At 43.6% G+C, this 19,177-nt stretch overlaps 1 protein-coding gene across 3 annotated transcripts in view; it reads left to right on the top strand.

Moving 5' to 3' along the window:
- TDRD5 (tudor domain containing 5) overlaps positions 1-19,177 on the top strand; it is a 1,060,335-nt gene that overhangs the window by 631,368 nt on the left and 409,790 nt on the right. For all 3 annotated transcript variants that reach the window (XM_069232097.1, XM_069232096.1, XM_069232098.1), the window contains exons 9-10: positions 12,924-13,144; positions 13,446-13,658. In XM_069232097.1, coding sequence (XP_069088198.1) covers positions 12,924-13,144; positions 13,446-13,658 — 434 coding nt within the window. The remainder of the gene's footprint in view (positions 1-12,923; positions 13,145-13,445; positions 13,659-19,177) is intronic.

Here is a 19,177-nt window from a genome sequence, read left to right as displayed (position 1 = left end):
TTTCATTAGAGACGACAGCATATTGAAGAAATGCCTTCCTGCGGACAGGCACCTTTAATTATGGAACCAGAAAGGGAAAAACATTCTTGAGAAATGTGAGTAATGTGCGCGATTGGTAAATTTCGCTTACAACGATAATTTACTCATTTTCCACAAATGCATTAAGCGGGTTAGGTTTTGTGGAATTTTGCAGTGTTTTGGGGGTTTGCCAAACTCCTTACCCTCCCCCATGCATACTATAGTGGGCAAACATAAAAAAGCATGCTCCGCCTTTCCCTCACTTTGGGCTGTTTTCTCTCTTGCATCTACCCCCTCCTCCTTATCTACCACAGGTACTTTGAATGTTTTATTGTATGCTGCATCTCTTCCCTCCCCCGTTCATACCCAAGTAGCCTTACATTCTCAGACCTCCTGCCTTTCTCTGCCTTTACCTCTCTATTTCATCTCACATTCAATGGATTTTTATTTCACTTCTCGGTGTTTCATGTCAGCGGTATAATAAAACCGCAAATAAAGCAAATCCAAGGCCCATCGGCTAGCAACACTGCATTCACTTACATAGCTGTCTGCTTTCTCCTTCCCTTGTCCTTTAATAATGTGTGCTTTTGTTGCATAAAATCGAGAAATATCTGTCCAGCTAATGCTTTTTAATAGAAAACAAGAAATTTCTCTGATGCTCCTGACGGACCTCCATTATTACATTTCTGAAGGTTGGTGAGTGTGTCGTTTCAAACAATAAAGCTATCCAATTCCGCGGGGTTTGTGTTTGACCGGTCAATAAAATGCTCTTTGTTCTTTGTGGTAGTTACTGTCCGCAAGATCGTTGGTGATAGATGCATGTTTTCATTTATTATTGCACCCAAATGAAAAGATTATCAGTGACATAGGCAACCAGTGTTTTGTTTATGGAGCTGCCTATTTTTAAACAGACTGTCACCATAACGTGATCATGTACAAAAAAGGCATAGAATTGATTCTGCAATTCCTTAAATAACTTAAAAGTCACCTCACATGATCTGGAATCTATAACAGGGCTCTCACATTTCTCAGTTCCATGCCTAAGTACCTCATCAACCGCAGAACATTTTTTATTATTCTAGTGGGGCTTGTAGTTCTGGCTTTATGTTTTTAAAAAAGGATTACAGCTCCCAGTATGCAATGAAAAATTGGGCCTGGTGAGATACTCAGACATGTAAGTGAGCAACTTCAGAGCTCTGTTGTTGCCTGAAAGCCAGGGCTGGCTGCCAGTTAGACCCATCACATTTGTTTATTTTTTTCCAGTTTTATATAGCGCAAACGCAACCCAAAGGTATTGAAGTGCTTTACATCAGCACCAGTTATATTACACAAGGACAAATTCATTTTTGGTAGGCACTGAGTCATTAAGATATTTGCCCCGGTTTACAAGATGTTGAGTCGATGCTGAGACGTGAACCAGAATCCCCAACTTCCAATTCAACAGCTCTAGCAGTTATGGCATATCCTCTCCCCATTGGGTCACTTGGAGCCTATGCTTTCAATGTGGCCTCTTAATGACTTAAATCATGTTTTCAAATAGATTCAAAACTGAATTGTTTTTAAACGTGATTACACGTTTTTGTTTCTCAGTGAAGGCAGCCTCCTTAGAGACGTCTGATTTCTGAGACTGTAAAGTGTTTTAAAGTTTACCTGGTGGTGTATGGATGCATTTATGTCTGACATTGGAGTCCTGGGCTAATGAAACAGTTGTGACTTTCCTGCCTCTAAAGGTTCAAAGACCCAATTAATAAAATCTTGAGTGGGATAACCTGGCCTTGACAAACAAGACTTCCCTTTCCACAGCTGCATGACTGACATAGATGATAACCAACATGTAACTGTTCAGTGTGTAAGCTAAAGAAGCAAGGCCTTGTTACCTGGAAAAATTTCAGATTATAAAAGCGCCCAACGTTTCCAAAACATGTGATGGCTCTTTCTCAAGGCAAGACCATTTGTATACTTTCCTGGATGTGCTTGTACATTCCAGCCATGTCTTGGCAGCTGCTTTTTTTTTTGTAGTTTCAATATATATAGTGCCCATCCTCCCTCTGTTTGTGAATCCAGATGCTTAAGCATTTGGCCCCGTACATTTTAGGGCCCATGAGAAATGTAAAGTGCCACTTAGATCTTAATCTTTGGCAGCATATGCGCAAGAAGGCTACGGACACACTGTTTCATTTGACAAGGCAAATTACGACAGACACATCTACTGTATCCATCAGCTTCGTGTCCTTCCATCACACTGTCAGTGATTTGCTCTTTAAGCCTGCCTTACGTCACATGTTCTATTTATTTATTCATCAAAATAGACAGATGATCACATTAATTTTCTGCAGTTTTCAGAGCAACAAACGAATTGGAAGGTGGCCATCGGGCAAAATGCTCGTTTCCATGCTCTTTCTAACATAACATATCCAATAATTTCATCTCCTTTGAAAGGTCTGTTAAAAATAAATATACCATATTCTTCTCCAACTGACAAAGTAATTTTTTTCCTTCATGTGTTATTATTCTATCCTTGCGTACTACACTGAGATCATAACGTCTTTGTTCTTAAAAAATGAGGATTTAACCTCATACCTCTATTCGCAATTTCCAACTCCAAACCATTACTGTGCTGTTTCTATTTCTCTTGAGTTCTGGTTCCCGCTTTTTCTCTCTTCGTTTCTCTTTCTGTTAAAAATAAATATACTATGTTCTTCTCTACCCAACAAAGTTATTTTTTCCCTTCATGTATTATTATTTTATCCTTGCAAACTACACTAAGATTATAAAGTCTTTGTTCTTAAAAATTGAGGTTTTGACTTTGTGCCTCTATTTGTACTTTCCAACTCCAAATCATTACTCTGCAGTTTCTATTTCTCTTGAACTCTGGTTCCTGCTTTATCTCTTTGTTTCTCTTCCAGGTACTCACTTATTTCTCCCACTCCTGTCTCTCGCAGCATTGTTTCTCTTTCCCCATTGCTCCTCTTTCTCCCCCACACTGTCATCTTCTTGTTTCTTTTTCTCTCACTCTGGTGTCGCATTCTTACCCACATAAATCCACTACATGCCACATAACAATCCACGTAAATACACTCCACTCGATGCCACATCAGTCAGTCAGTCAAAGTACTTTATTTCGATAAATAAATATCATAAAAAGGCATAAAAAAAAATAAAAAAAATACAATCAATATTACAGGCAATCAACAATTCATATTATCTACAATGTTTAAAAGGGGGGTCAGTAAAGTAAAACATCCTAAAGACATCATTTAACGTGAAGCATTAATATTCTCCCGGATTCGCAGAAATTACATTTCGTATAAAAAGTTAGTTAATCACTCAATTCATCACAATAAAATAATCGGATTGATGGCGAACTTCTTTTTCTTAGCCCTAACAGCTCCCACTAAAAAACTAGCAACATGGAACATGATCCTAGGGGTCTGCAATAACTGTAAGAACAAGAGGGCAGGTTTGACCTGTATAAACCCCTCCTCCTTTAAAATTGGGAACAAATATTTCTTTCTTAAGGCCGCGTAATGGTCACAGAATAACAAAAAATGCATTGTATTCTGGATCGAAAAATTATCACAATTACACGGCGTTCCTTTTTCCGGAGGAGACCAGGTTTGAAAGTGGCCAAGAGTTAAATGGATCAGGTTAAACCGAAAGCGTGTGAGTAGAAACCGGTGAAAGGGTTGATTTACAATAGACAAATATAATTCAGGGCCCACATTAGTACTCAAAATAATACTGGCCCGCACCGATGGTTTCTCATATTCAACTTGTTCTCTTTCTAAACATAACAGATCTTTCATCATGCTTTTAATCAGGGCAATATCTTTAACAGTTATTGATTCCGGGGAATAAAAAAGATCCGATCTCCCTAATCTAGCAAAACAATTTTTGATATAAACTAGCCACGCTATTTTATTTACTTTATCCAGCTGCAGGCAATCTTTTAAAATGGAGTGGTTGAGCGGAATTTCTTGATTCAGCCAGATCTTTAGCCAGGCTACAACGGGGGCCAGTTTGATCAAGTCTGAAATGTAGCCCACACCCAATTCAGTATGGACAATGTGTGTGGAAGTAGACTGGGGAAGAGAGAGAACCGATCTTAGAAATTTATTTTCCGTAATCTGTATACTTTCCATAGAGCAATAGCCCCATATCGCACTTCCATACGTTGCTATTGCAAGGCATTTAGCTTCATAAATTTTTAGCAAACTAACAATTGGCCTTGCCCCAAGTTTATTCATAAAACCCCGAAGAGCAGAAGAAGACTTTACAAGGGCAACATTTCTATTTTTTATCTGGGGGCCCCAGGAGCCTTTCTCATCGAAAGTGATCCCTAAGTATGGAAATATTGCTACTCTACACAATTCTTGCCTCCCACAAGTAAAGATTTTGGGGAGTTTATTTTTATTACCCTTAACCATAATCATAATCTGGGACTTTTTAACGTTGATCTTTAAATCCAGCGAAGTCATAAAAACCTCAAAGGCGTCCAATAATCGTCGAAGACCAACACCAGTACGAGAAAGCAGGACAGCATCGTCCGCGTATAGGAGAGCCGGAATACCGAGTTCTCCTATCCGAGGGGTGTCCTGGGTAGCATCTTTTAATGTGGATTCCAAGGCATTTATATAAATAGTAAAAAGGAGGGGAGCCAGAATGCACCCCTGCCTGACTCCCCTTTCTGAGTTAAAGTGGCTAGAGCATCGCCCCGCAGTAGTAACTCTAACAGAAGCTGTTAGGTCAGTATGTAAATCTACTAAGAGGTTAACAAGAGCCTTGTCCAGTCCCATGTCAAGTAAGATTTTCCATAATTTAGATCGATTTACAAGATCAAAGGCTGATGAGAGGTCCATGAACCCCAGATACATGGAACCCTCCTTCGCCTTCGTGTATTTCTCTATTAATAGATACAAATTCAAGCCTTGATCTATAGTACTCCTTTTAGGTCTAAAACCATACTGCACATCTGCTAGGACCCCTTTCTCTGTTAACCAATCGTTCAATTTAATTAAAATAACTCGACCTAAAATTTTCACTGAGGAATCAATCAGTGAAATCGGCCTGTAACAAGATGGGTCTTGCCTATTACCCTTTTTAAACACTGGTATAATTATAGATTTCTTCCAAGAAGACGGAATTTTATCAAATGCAAGATTATTAAAAACCTTGCATAATACCTTAGACCAAAATTTTGGAAAACTTTTAAAAACATCCCCAGGTACCCCATCTGGGCCCGGGGCGTTGTTTTTTGTGGTTAGGTCTATAGCCCTTTCAACCTCTGCAACTGCAAAAATAACTACATCCTTGTCAGGGGAAGTTTCCCCAACTTCATCTGCTAGAATTCCACCAGGAGGACCAATATTAGAGTATATCTGACTAAATTGTTTTATCCAGCCCTCATCTGGAATGTTTGCCTCTAAAGGGGTATTAGTTTCAACAGAAAAAAAGGGCTGATTTATTATTTTCCAGAATAAACCACTGTTTTTTAGGGTATCTGGATCCAAGAGTTGAGCCAAGGCGTTATCTTTCAGAGTCCTTTTCCTCTCTAGAATTGTTTTTTTATACACTTTCCTAGCATTTACTATTTTTGATCGATCTTTAGGAATAGTTTTTAATGCCTTAAGTAGTACACCATGTGCTTTAGAGCATTCCTTATCAAACCATCTATTGCCCTCTAGCGCCTTCTGGCTAGATTTAGCTTGAAGACTACGATTAATTTCTAAGCAAATCTGATCAAATGCTACTATAACCTCCTTAGGATCTGGATTTTCCGCTAGACATATAGAGATTTCATCCTCCACTTTAGATAAGACCTCCTGAAAAAAAGTTTCAGGGACTATTTTTGTCCACTTCAACCTACGATTCTAGTCTTTGACTTTAAGGTTCAAGCCCCCACCCTCTGCAACTAATTTGAGAGAAATCAGTTCAGTGTTCTTAAAAACAAGTACAACAGGATTATGATCACTAAAAACTGACACCTCAGTACAATAATTTAAAACACTATTTAACAAAAAGGAAGACAAAAAAATATAATCTATAATAGTACCATTTTCTTTACCCTTAAACGTAGGGGACCTTCTATTCCCGTCTCCACAGCCAGACTCCTATAAATTCCATTTAGCGAGGAAAAGCTCAAGATAATCCCCCTGCCTAGTATGTTCTGGATGAGCAGTTGAAGAAAAGGGAGGGCCTTCCTCATCCCTCCTAATACATGGTAGAGTACATGGATGTATGTTAAAGTCCCCTAGTAATATTAACTCAAAAATATTAACATTTATACTATAGACTGACAAAAATTTATCCAAGTCATCCAGGTTTTGACTGGTGCAATCATTAGCATGCGAATTATAAAAATTTATAAAAAGGATCTTACCCTTATCCTGGGTGGAAAGCTCAACAATTAGACAATTTACTGAGCCCGAGGGGCATTGAGTTAAGGTACCTTTCATATCCAGTTTGAAAAGGCTTAATAGTCCCCCCTTAGGTCTTCCTGCCACACTATTTGTAGCTGGAATGCAAAAATGACAAAAGCCATCTAAGGAAAAGCTATTCGTTTGATCCCAAGTCTCTTGTAAAGCAATGACGTCAAAAGATTTTAGTGTCCTTTCCCATTCGGCTATCCCAGACTTGCTCTTTAAACCAGCAATGTTCCATGTAGCAATCTTGATGGACGATGCTGAAGACTGGGAAGAATTTCCCAAGACATTTGGCAGTCAATCATTTTCCTCCAAAGAAGATAAGGCAGCATACCGATTGTGAAGAGGTAAAGTGTTAACGGTCTGCCTGTAAGACAACTGATGACGACTTGGCTCCCCCCTAGTTTGAGACCGGGACATATTCACAAATACATTCGGGGTACAGGCATCCATACCTCTTCCGCTCTCATTTGAACATTGCCCTTGCACATACGACGAGCAACATTGAGTATTGGCCCCATGATTGTAAAAGAAACCAAGAGGTCTAGCAAGAACCGCATTTTCTAGAGTTGGCAAAATTGCAGCTCTCAGAAGCACTGTTGCCACATGTTGTGGGTGTTTAAAATTTATAATAATACAGTCTCCACCTCTATTTTGAGGGCCATTTCCAATCCAGCTAACTCTGCGGGTAAATAAAATGTCATTTGCAAGGGCACAAGGAAATCCACAGTTCTTATTCAACCAAGCAAGCGTCTTGTTTTTAAGAGCAGGATACGTTTCTACCCCAGAACCATTCAAGCACAAGTCAACCTCTGGGACATTTATTAGAACCACAGTATATGGGGCACATTCTGGCGGGAGATTAATAGAATTATGTCGCCTAGTTATACTTCTTCTATCAATGACTGTCCCTCTTATAGTGTCCTGAGTACTCCTTTGTATTGATCGAGGTTGACTAAATGTATTTTGTGCACTAGCCGACCCTACTGGCGATGTAGACGAGGATGAGACGGTCGGCACACTTACAGTCGGTGGGGCCTGAACAGTAGCCCCCAAGCCCTCCACCCTATTACTGACTATAGAGTGTGTAACTGAACCCACTGGGCGGTTATCCATAGAGCCTATTGGGTCTAAGTGGGTACTCGGTGGAACAGTGGACCGAGTCAGACAAGATTCTACAAGGCCTTCCAGTCTAGTAACCCTAAGAAGCACTAATTCTACCTTGGCCACCAGGGGGCTGATCAGTACTTCCAATCTAGATTCAAGAATTGTAGCCAGAAGATCAATTTGACTTGAGTGCAGACTAGTCCCCTCAATAATATTGGTGGGCTCAGGGACATTTCCCCTATTGGTAGCTGTTGTGCCAGCTTTTTTTGGCTTCCGACACCCTGCTTTCTTGACAGGCCCCTTCCTACAGGCACGTACCGCTCTCCTAGTGGGAGATTGAATAAGAGGAGACCTTGATGGTAATGTCCGATCCTGTACTTGAATAGGTTCGGAACAACAAACCTGCTCTCCCACAGAAACGTCAATATTTAAATCGTTCTCATTGTTGGAAAAAGTCGAGACACTCTGAGACATTGATGTAGGGAGTAAACACTGCCTTATGGGAGATGTTTCTGGACTAACCCTACTTAATGATGATCTCCTATCTTTGTTAATTTTACTAACTACTTTAAAAAGATAGTTATCCAAGGTCTTTGAGTCATTATTTGTAGCCATTGTAGCCATTTTAGAGGACCTCAGTTTGGACATGATGGAAACAGCGGAGTCGTCGGTTATCTGGTGGAAATATTCCTCAATGAACTGACTGGTTGCCTATTTATCCAAGTGCCCCCACAACAATCCACGTCAGCCAGTTATATCATACACAAAACAAACATTAATATTATAAGCTGTTTACGTTACTGTCAGCCCAAGAACCAGGGTACTCTATATCAAAGGACCTCGACGATAGTCCATAGCCCTGCCCCGGAAGCCCTTTGCCCGGGCTTCGCCCGGTGCGTCCCGCGAAGCGAAGCGGGCCTCTGGATGATTTGTAGGCGCCTCCTGGCGCTGGCGCCGCGTCAGAGCCGCGCGCCGCCGCTGAGACTACCAGGAGTTAAAGTTAAAGTGGCGCGGTAATGGCAGCCCTGGACTCGTGGCGGTGGCAGTGATGGCAAGGGTGGCGTGGTTCAGGTGGGTTCAAAACAGCTTACACCAAGAATGGTATAAAGGTCAAAAGTTTTTGAAACATCATAGCTTTTTAGAAGTTCTCACCCCGTCTTAACCCCAAATAATTAATTACCGGGCTCCAAGAGCTCCAAGCACCAGCGCAGAGCAGGCCCCGTTCTGGGGTTGCAGGAGCAGACGAGGTGGCGGCCAGGCGGGACACACGGGGGTCGACGGATCCCTCTGCACGCCCGGAGACCCTGGGGCCCTGCGGCGACGGCTCTCGGAGGGGCCTAGGTTGGGAACCCCCAGTGCTCGGAACCAGCGGGCAGAGGAGGGTGGGGCCCGCAAAAGATGACGCGAGCAAGAAGGTGGTGGAGGCCGGATGACGGTAGGCGGCGGAGCGTGCCACAAAAAGCTGCTGAGATGAAACCGCGGCGTCCGCTCAAGCTGAGCCCGCCTTAGGAAGGGTCTCCTCCCCAGCAGCACCCCCCTCCCCCCCCCCCACGGCCGCCGGGGTCCTGCTGCCACTTCCGGGCGCCGGCGTTGTAAAACACTTTGTACCCCCACGGAGGCCGTTTGTTTATCCCCAATCCGCTGCTCGGCTGTCCTCGGGGCTCCTCCTCGACGTACTGCTCCCCTGCGTGCGGCTTGTCAATCCAGCACCCCGGGAAGCCGTAGGGTGAGACTTCTGATCTGGGGGTCCGGCTCCTCCTCCGTCTCCCGGCGGCAGGCGCTCCCGGGCCCCGGGAGGAGCAGGGGCGGCTCTGCTACCGACCGGGGGTCCTGGGACACGCGCAGGAGAGGCGGGGTGGAGAGAAAGGGGAGCTGGGGCCCCTGGAGGGGGTGGGAGGCCGGGCTCCCGCAGGCTCCGGCGCACAGCCCTCGGCTCGCAGCGCACACTGAGGTCGGGGTTCGCGCCGCTCCTGCCTCCAGATTCAGCGCGCCGCTCCTGCCTCCAGATACAGTTTGTCGGTTGAGCCGGTGCAATGAGGCGAAGAGCGAAAAACCAAAGGGTAGGTGCTTCCGAGAGACTCCTCGCAAACTGCCACATAATTCCACTCAACATAATTTCACTCAACGCCATACTGTTCCATGGTACCCTATTCAGCTCCACAAAAATCCATTTCACACCACATAATTCCACACCAAACCACACAGTTCCACTCAACAACATAATTCCACTACACACCACATACATCCAATTCACAATACATAATAAACATCATACCATAAAATTCAACAGCACACCACATAATAAAACTCCACTAGATAACAATCCACAACACAAAATACAATTCCACGTACTTGCACTCTATAACACACAATCCCACTCCGTATAATTCCAAAGCATTCAAAAACACATATTTACTATCCACATAATACCACTGCCCAACATTCCACATAATTCCACTACACAAATCCACTCCACACCACACAATTCCACAACTAACTAATCCAACCCACATAATTCCACTACACACCACGTACATACACTCCATAAAATAGCTAAAAGACTTTCCCATTTACAGTGCCAATATCTCTAACTCAAACAAATGCGAGACCAATTGCATTTCCAATGCTTGTATTCTTCTGCACTCAATTCATTTTACTGTATAAATGTTTAATGCCATTTCTTTGGTGTTTATCCCTTTTATGTTCATGTTCCTGGAGCCTAGATTCTTCAGATGTATATGCATATTCCTTCTTCATGCCCTCCTCTTTTATCCTCTTCAGCCCTATTTTGTACTTGCAGTATTTGATGCTTTTGTTTTGTTTTGAATATCCTGCTATTGAAAAGCGCTTTAATGCCCTTCATTCCTGTAAATCTGAATAACTAAAATTAACATTTGACGTAAAAGCATATCATAGTAAGTCAGAGGTGACCGATTAGAGATGTGTTGTCAAACATACCCATTGTGCATTAGAAAGGATAATGGAATTTAGGAGGAACACGATCTCTTGAGTAACACCACTAAATATTCTAAATAGGATCATGATTTTAATAAAGGAGATATTTTGTTTGAGGAGACATTCAGCCTGCAGAGGTTTCTATCAAATATTCCTGCAAATCGTTGATTAGGGAAATCCAGAAGTGCTACTCATCATAAATCCTTGATCTATATCAGATTTCTCCAACAAGTAGCTTGTGAAGTGCTGGTAGCTCTCCTGCGAGTAGCTCCCTTCTGTTTAGCCCACTAAATTAGAAGCTTTTGCTTGGTTAACGTACATATATCAAAATCAGGAGTCTATATAGGAGACGAAAATAACTTTATTTTCATAACTCATAAGCTATTTGTAGAAACAATGGCTGATTGTCCAAATTATATTTAAATCTGATATTTGATAGATAAATCTTGTGGCACTGAGGAGCATTTTTACAAATTATTACCTTGATACCAGAGGCATTGCTTCTGTGGCTGTTACGTGTTAGCCGTGTAGAGGCATTTCACATTGGCAAAGCCTTTTTTTTTTACTGCTGGCAACCACACCGGATGCACTAAGGTGATCGCTGATAGTAATTTTCCACATCGTGGCCACTGATGTGATCTTGTCTGATGTGGTCACTATCACAACATTAATAATCCTAGCAGCTCTCAATGAGTATTACAGAAAAGGTTGGAGACACCTAATCTATATCCTTCACTAGTTGTGACTAGGAAATCCCAACCGATGCACAGATCCATATGTGCAAGGTCAGTTAGCATGTTGTCACGATGGCATGCTCAAGTGTGCACTCTCCAAGTCCATTGACTTAATCAGTTCAAGTGAAAAATCATATATTCTTGGAGCACTCTCTAATGAAGTAGCATGGGAAGGATCGTCTGGATGAATGAAGGAAGCGTTTTTATAATCCTGCTCAAACCCCTCAGTGTCCGAACTCCCTCAATCCCTACGGAACTTGGGGAAAACTTTGGTGAACTTTGTTAATAGGGATCGAAACATAAGTATTCTTTAGATCCAGACACACCATCTCCAGTTCTTTGCAATTAACGTTCTAAAATGCTGGTGCCCCTCCATTTTGAAATGATGCAAGAAGAGGCAACTTTTAATTGACTTTCATTTATTTTCATGCATAATCTTTCCATATTTAGTGCGTCAGGAAGGTACAACAATACAGCAGGTCCATTATTCTGTTCATGACTAGCTCTACCACTCCTTAATATACTAGTGGCTTCCATGATGAAAAGGTGGCAGACAGCTATGAATAGCACCATTCCCTTGATGTACATTGCCTCAATTTGGATGGTTTGAGGAGATATGTGCTATACATAGACTCAGCAAAGGGGAGAGGGGGTAAAACGAGGGGACTCCGTCAAAGGAAGTAGCATCATATTCCTCCTTGCTGGTCACCTAATTAGCAGAAGTCATATAGTTTAAAGCGTCATCCTAAGTCCTCACAGGGGACTCAGCAGAAATCTGTGTGGGGAGCATATACCAGAAACCTGTATGCATTTGAATCTAGAAAGACCCTTAGCGTGTGTGTAGGGTAGTCGCCTCAGCATCAAGTGAGTGCATTTATGTGTTTGTTCTTATATGTGCTGTGCCGAGAAGTACAAATTTGGCAGCATTCTTACTTTCCTTTGGCAAAATTCAGTTAGGTTGCCAGCACCTTGTGGCACTTGGAGCATAGCATTGCATGACTGGTACTTTAGGCCGCTGGCTTATCCTTCTTCAGGAGTAAGGACCTTGGATAGGGCGTCAGTGTCATTTTTGTTGTCCAAAATGAAAAATGGCAGTCCATGGTGGATGAGAGGAGAAAGGAGGTAGCAGTAGGGGTAATGGTGAAAGGCAATGGAAAGACCAATCACAGAATAAAACGCAATGTAAGGAAACCAACACAGTGCAATGAAAAAACCTAAAAATATCACTAAAAAGGGCACCTCCGAAAAAGACACCTTTATCCGGCATAGCATGTGACGAGTAATGTTTGAAAGCAACTTCAGGTATTAATAGTAATAATGAAATGTGCATCTGTGAAAAAGGCACCTATATCAGAAACCACTACATGAGTAATGTTAGTACAAATCATTAGGTAGCTCAAAAAAAGTCAAAGAAGTCCACAAAACCAATATCTTAGAACGACATACCATCACTATACCCTTTGTGATATTTTGCTGCAGAAAGTATGCACATAAAGGAACAAGTATTCTTGATAATGTGTTCCTCCTCACTTTGCCATAAAATACCAAGGTTTATCTTGTACTGTGATTGGGAAAATTATGCTGTAAACATGACTGAAATTGTACGGTTTGATAGGATTTTTTGGGGGGGAGATATTTGTAATTCGGGTGCAAAACATTATCTCAATTTCTGCCATTTCCCTTTTAGCTCTGGAAAATACAGGAAAAATTGCTGATTCCAGACCCTACCATATTAGACGTCCCTCCTGATGCTGTGAGGAACCAGAGTCTGCACAGCCTGCCAACTCTGCAGATGGGTACTCTTCTGGCTGCCTATGTTGAGAGCATCATCTCCCCAAATGAGTTCTATGTCCGTTGTTACAGTGAGGATACATCTGAAGTGCTGGAAAACATGATGATAGAAATGAGGTGAGGTGGTTTTTAGTGAGAGTACTGACCATTGGGGAAGAAACTCTAAAACTGGATATGTTAATTGAGGTAAAAACATGTTGCATTGGGAGGGTGACAAATGGTGATTTGAAAACAGATGAGGTTGGTTTCAAGAGGTAAAGGTAGCAACTTTGAGTATGAGTTAATTGACTAGATAACCACAGTTTTGTTATATCTACCCCTGCTAGTTTGGAATTATAGACCCTTTCCTCTCTCCCACATGATTTAAGCTGAGTATCTTTGTATCCGTTCCCCAGTCATTTTTCCTTCCAACTTTCAGGCGCTGCTATTCTACTGAGAATGTCTCAGAGCGCTACCTCATTCCTCCAGACTGGATCCGCCCAGGCTTTGTTTGCTGTGTACGAGTTCATGGTGATGTGTGGTGGTACCGTGTCATTGTCTACCGGGTCACCAGTAAAGAGAAGGTGGAAGTTTTTTATCCAGACTTCGGCCATCTTGCCACAGTGAACAGAGTGTGGCTCCGACTCCTGAAGTAAGTGGAGCTTGTGCTTTGAAGTGTGATCTTTGAATGTCATGGTTTAAGAAAACATCTTATTTTGCTGCTTGTATTTGGATTTTGTAATGTGTTTGTACCCCCATTCTCTTGTAGGGGATTTCCATGATAGTCATAAGTGTTGAATAGGTCCGTCCGCCTGCGGGGACCCCAGAGCACTTTGTCCAGTATGCCTTCTTAAGTGTTGATGTTCACCTTTGTTCAGGAAGGCCTGCCTAGTCACTTAAGAATGTTATTATGCAGCCTAAAGGATTGGGCTACAGTGGCCAACATTCTTCATCTTGTTAAAACAAAAGGGAAATAGAACAAGGAGACATACACTCAAATGCATGAATATTTTGTAAAATAACAGAAAACATCTTTCACAAACCCTTTTGTAATATAAGATAAGGATGAGGGAGTGCAGGGCAGTGTACCCATAGGCTGCCATTATAAAGGAAGAAAAAAGGAGATGTCTGACCTCCAATATCCGATCATGCCCAGTCAAAGGCAGCTACCTCAGTTGTTTTTTCTGGTTCCTGCTGACAGAACCCTGGAGCATTGAGCTTGATCTTTTTAGGTTTTAGGCTTCACTCGATGTCTTTTTCCTTCTTTTGTTGTTTTTTTGTCTTTTTCTGACCGGCATTGCAGCATTTTACTTGGAAACAAATCAATGCCTTCTCTGTTTGGCAAGTGTCCTTGCTGTGGCCCAAAAAAGGCCAAAATAGACTCTTGTGAAATCTATATCATCTGCCTGCCTTCCTCACACCTTCCTGCCACCTGTAACATCTGCAAGATGTTTACCAGGCGCACCCTGCATGGCAGGGAGAAGATTCGCCTTCAAGGGAGAGGAGAGAGACAGCACCAGCAAGAAGCCAGTGTAACCTCTGAGCAAGGGGAAGGTCAGTCTTCCATCAGAGCTCTTCACTCAGCCTCCAGTGGAGGTAGAAGGTCTCAGAGGCATTTTTCAGTAAAAGATGCTATTGGTCCAGGTTGATGTCCAGAGAAGGTACAGCGCCGACATGTTTGCTGTTGAAGACTGGCTTAACGCCGTACAAGTGCTGTCGCTCGAAGTCAAGACACCACATGACGTCGAGTAGTTCTGCACATAGTCACCTGGCATTGAGGAGTGCATCACCGTCACCGCAAAGGAGATGCCAATCAAGGGCCACACGTCGACGCGAGGGATTGACGTCGAGGAGCCGATCAACGTCGATGCCTAGACGCCGGCAGGAGAGGTCAATGTAGAAAAGTCCCTCAACATAGAGAAGAGCACAAAAAACTTAAAAGCGAAGGAGGATTTACTCTTCATTAGAGTCACAGCGTTCCAGAGATAGTTCTCCTTTTCTGGTAGTGGTGCAGTCATCTCCTCACTCTTCCTCCATGCCGGCTGCAACATTTCCTTCACAGCCTCCTCAAGGACTTCCACTATCTTAGGTGCTGCCGGCGCGACCAGCTCTTCCTGCACCTGCGCTTTCACCTCTTCCAATTCCGCATGTGCCTAGCACCGATCCAGCTCCCAGGCCGCGAACTTGCTCAAAGTCACACCATCACTCCCATCATGGCTGTCATACATCTGGGTATTCATCCCCTAGACCACAGCAGACACGTCCACCTCACTGATCGCACCATGGGTCAAGATTGCGATCTCACTTTATCATGGATACATCCTTGTCCACCAGGACTATTCACCCACATTATTGGATTCTCCTCATCCTCGTTCCTCACTGGTTGATGATAAAACCACTTTCGAGAGGATCTCGTTCGAGGTGCGGGGCTAAGCAGAATATACCGGTGGCTGTTCCAACACCATCCACTTCAGTAATCTTCGAGACGCTCCATGAGAGCATAGCCCAGAGGCCTTTGCTCCTGCTAGTGCTGGGTCTTCTTGAACCCGCCATGGACTTGTTTTTTACCCCAGCTGTGGCTAAGTCAGCGCCCTAAAGGCTCCAGAAAAAATATTGTCCTTCGGACCACGATCCGTTGCTCCTGTGCACCGACCCTCCACCTCGCTCGGTGGTAATTCTGGCTGCCTGAAAATCTCATTCCACATTCCCTTCTGCTATGTCTCCTCTGGATGAGGAAAATAGAAGCTTGGATTTTACGGGCCGCAAAGCCTGTAATACCATGGCTACTTCCATGAAGGCAGTGCAGTGGCCCTCTAGGGCAGATATGGCAGAGACCTGTGGGATCCCATCCTCCATTTTGTGGATCACCTCCCAAGAGATCAGAGAGAGGATTTTATGGAGATCATTTAAAAAGATGTCAGGCTCTCTAATCAGATCATTAGTGCAGCAGCAGATTCATTTCTTCTCTCAGCTCACAGTTACTGCCATGGAGTGTCCTGGCGGAGGCATGTCTGGCTCCAACTGACATCACTGAAACTGGATGCTCAGCAACACATACAGAACTTGCCATTCTCGGGCTCTACACTGTGCGGCTCATGATGAAATGGCAAAGATGAAGACTGACGTGAATACTTTGAAGGCTGTAGGTCTTGAGAAATTCAAGGATCAGCGCAGATCCTTCTGACCTTTCCACAGTTGTTTTTCTTCACAAAGGGTTCAAACCCCTTATTGGCTGCCTGGAAGATCTCAGCAGCAGTATCAAAGATCCTACCAATCTCAGCACAAACAGCAAGGAGGACGCGAGGCCCACCAGCCCAACCAGGGGGATGACAACCAATGGGCTCAAAACCCTGAATACTTTTCCCCCCCCCTCTTCCGTTACCTGCTCCGGTAGGAGAAGGCATCGCAAATTACCAGGCAGAGTGGCAACACATTGCGTCAGATGCCGGGGTCTTGAATATTGTGCAGGATGGGTATTGTCTCAGGTTTACTTCCTGACCACGGTCTATTCCACCAAGGTCATCTGCTTCTCATCTCTTCGTTCTAAAGGCAGACGTCACCATCCTGTTGGAAAAGAGGGAAGTTTCCACTCACCCAACATGGAGAAGGCATTTACTCCAGGAACTTCCGCGTGCCAAAGAAGGACAAGCAAGAGTTCAGACCCATTCTCGCGTTTAAACTCACCATCAAATGTATTTGAAAGGAAATGTTCAGAATGCTGGCCTTATACCAAATATACCCCTAGATTCACAAGGGAGACTGGCTTTGCCCCATCAACCTGCATGTTGCCTACTTTCACATTCCCGTTGCAAGGAAGCATCAGAAGTTTCTAAGGTTTGTAGTGGGGCAAGATCACTACCAATAAACTGTCCTACCATTTGGTCTAAAGTCAGCACCCAGAACTTTCTCCAAGTGCATGGCTGTAGTGGCAGCACATCTACGAAAGCATCAAATCTTTGACTACCCAAATCTGGACAACTGACTGAGCAAGGCTTCCACCTTTCCAGAAGCCCAACTGTATTTCAAATGAACTTGCACTCTCCTTCATCAGTGGGGTCTTCCTGTCAACTTTCTCAAGTCCACGACAACACAAGTTGCACTTCTAAGGGGCTACCATTGACTCGCTTCACAAAAAGGTGTGTGCTTTGGAAGAATGATGCTTATCCATTCTCTAGAAGTGTTGCACTCTCAAAACAATGCATTGCCCAACAGTGCACACAATCTCCTCACTTCCCGGCTCCATTACCTCATCTTTCTTACTCCCAATGCTCGCCTCCACATGCGACCTCTGCAGGAGTGCTTAGAGGACCAGCAGGACCAGCTGATGGGAAACTGGAAAGACAGGATCACTCTGTCCCTTCATGCAATCAGATCCCTCAACTAGTGGTGTTCTCCAAGCAATCTCCTACAAGGGATGGCATTTCGCCAACAGGTTCCAACACAGACCATCATTGCGGATGCCTCTCTGCTGAGGTGGGGAACCCACATGGTTCACTGCAGATACAAGGCTCATGGTCTTTGAGGGAGACGACATACCACATCTGTCTCCTCGAGCTCTGTGCAGTTCATCTAGCACTCAAAGCGTTTCACTCGTCTTTCAACTCTGACATCCTGCTTGTTCAGACAGACAATATAACCATCATGTACTACTTGAACAAGTAGTGGGGAGCCAAATCCAGAGCCCTGCCTCAAGAGGCCCAGATGACCTGGCACTGGCTCCTTGCTAGGAATTTGAAGGTAATAGCAACTCATCGTCCAGGTGTTCAGAATATCCAGGCAGGTGCCCTCAGCAGGGCTATCGACGAAAATCACGAGTGTGTATTGAATGAAGATATCGCTCAAAATATTTTCTGCTTGTGGGGCACACTTTCTATTGACTTCTTCACCACAGCGGAAAACAAAAAATGGCGAGACATTGCCGCCAGATTTTGCCATCCAGCTTCTATGGGGAATGCCACATGGATCAACTGGTCCAACAAATTTCTTCACACCTTTCCAACAATTCCCCTGATTCCGACAGTCCTACTCAACAACAACAGCTAGGATGATCCTCCTTGCACCAGAGTGGCCGAGGCAATGGTGATTCTTGGACCTTCTTCACTGGTTGCTCTGTCCACATCTCAGCTGCCATGTAGGCCAGATCTCCAGATGAAATTCGGAGGCCAGATGAGACACCCCAAACTCCCCTCCTTGAGTTTGTCAGCATGGCTGAGGTAGTGCAGTATGGGCACATAAACCTACTGTATGGATCACTATACTATAAAGACTGTATGGAGATCCTGAAAGAGGCAAAGTGGCCATCGGCCCAATCTGCATATGCCTTCAAATGGAAAAGATTCTGCATCTGGTGTTCCTACAAGAAGATTGACCTTACATCTTGCCAGGAGGTTGTCATTATCCCATATTTGTTGTACCTTGCTAAATCTGACCTGCAATTCTGTTCCATTGAAATCTACCTGGCAGCTCTCACTGCATACAGGAAAAGTCCTTCACAAACCTCTTTCTTTAAACTTCCTGTCATAAAAAATTTCCTAGTGGGGTTAAAGGAGGTCTTTTCTCCTGTTAAGCACCATTCTCCACCAAGGGAGCTTAATTTGGTCCTTTCACGTCTCATGCAACAACCATTTGAGCCCATACACAAGGCATCTCTCCAACACCTCGCTTGGAATTCAACATACAGGGTTAACGAGATCCAGGCCCTCTGTGTTCATGAACCATTCATAGTCTTCCACTCTTCCAAAGAAGTTATGAGGGCCCATCCTAAATTCCTACCTAAAGTTATCTCTGATTTTCATGTGAACCAGACTATTTCTTTACCAACTTTCTTTCAAAATCAATCTACTGCTATGGAGAGAGCACTTCACTCTCGGGATGTAAAGAGGGTTTTGAAGTTTTAACTAGACAAAAACAAATCTATTGGTAGAACACAATTGTTCGGTTCGCACAGGTCTTACCACCTCCAAACAATCACTCTCCAGGTGGATTGTCTTCGATATTCTGTACTGTTATCAGCTAACTAATACGACTCTCATTGGCATCCCAAAAGCACACTCCACGAGGGGCAAGCCAGCTGCGACTGCCTTGATGAGAAATGTCCCCTTGGCAGATATTTGCGATACTGCTACATGGAGGTCAGTCCACACATTCACTAAGCATTACTGTCTTGATTCT

Source organism: Pleurodeles waltl, chromosome 4_2, assembly GCF_031143425.1.
Source record: "Pleurodeles waltl isolate 20211129_DDA chromosome 4_2, aPleWal1.hap1.20221129, whole genome shotgun sequence".
Taxonomy (NCBI): Eukaryota; Metazoa; Chordata; class Amphibia; order Caudata; family Salamandridae; genus Pleurodeles; species Pleurodeles waltl.
Note: the sequence above shows the minus strand (reverse complement) of the source record. Positions and strands in the feature narration are given on the sequence as shown.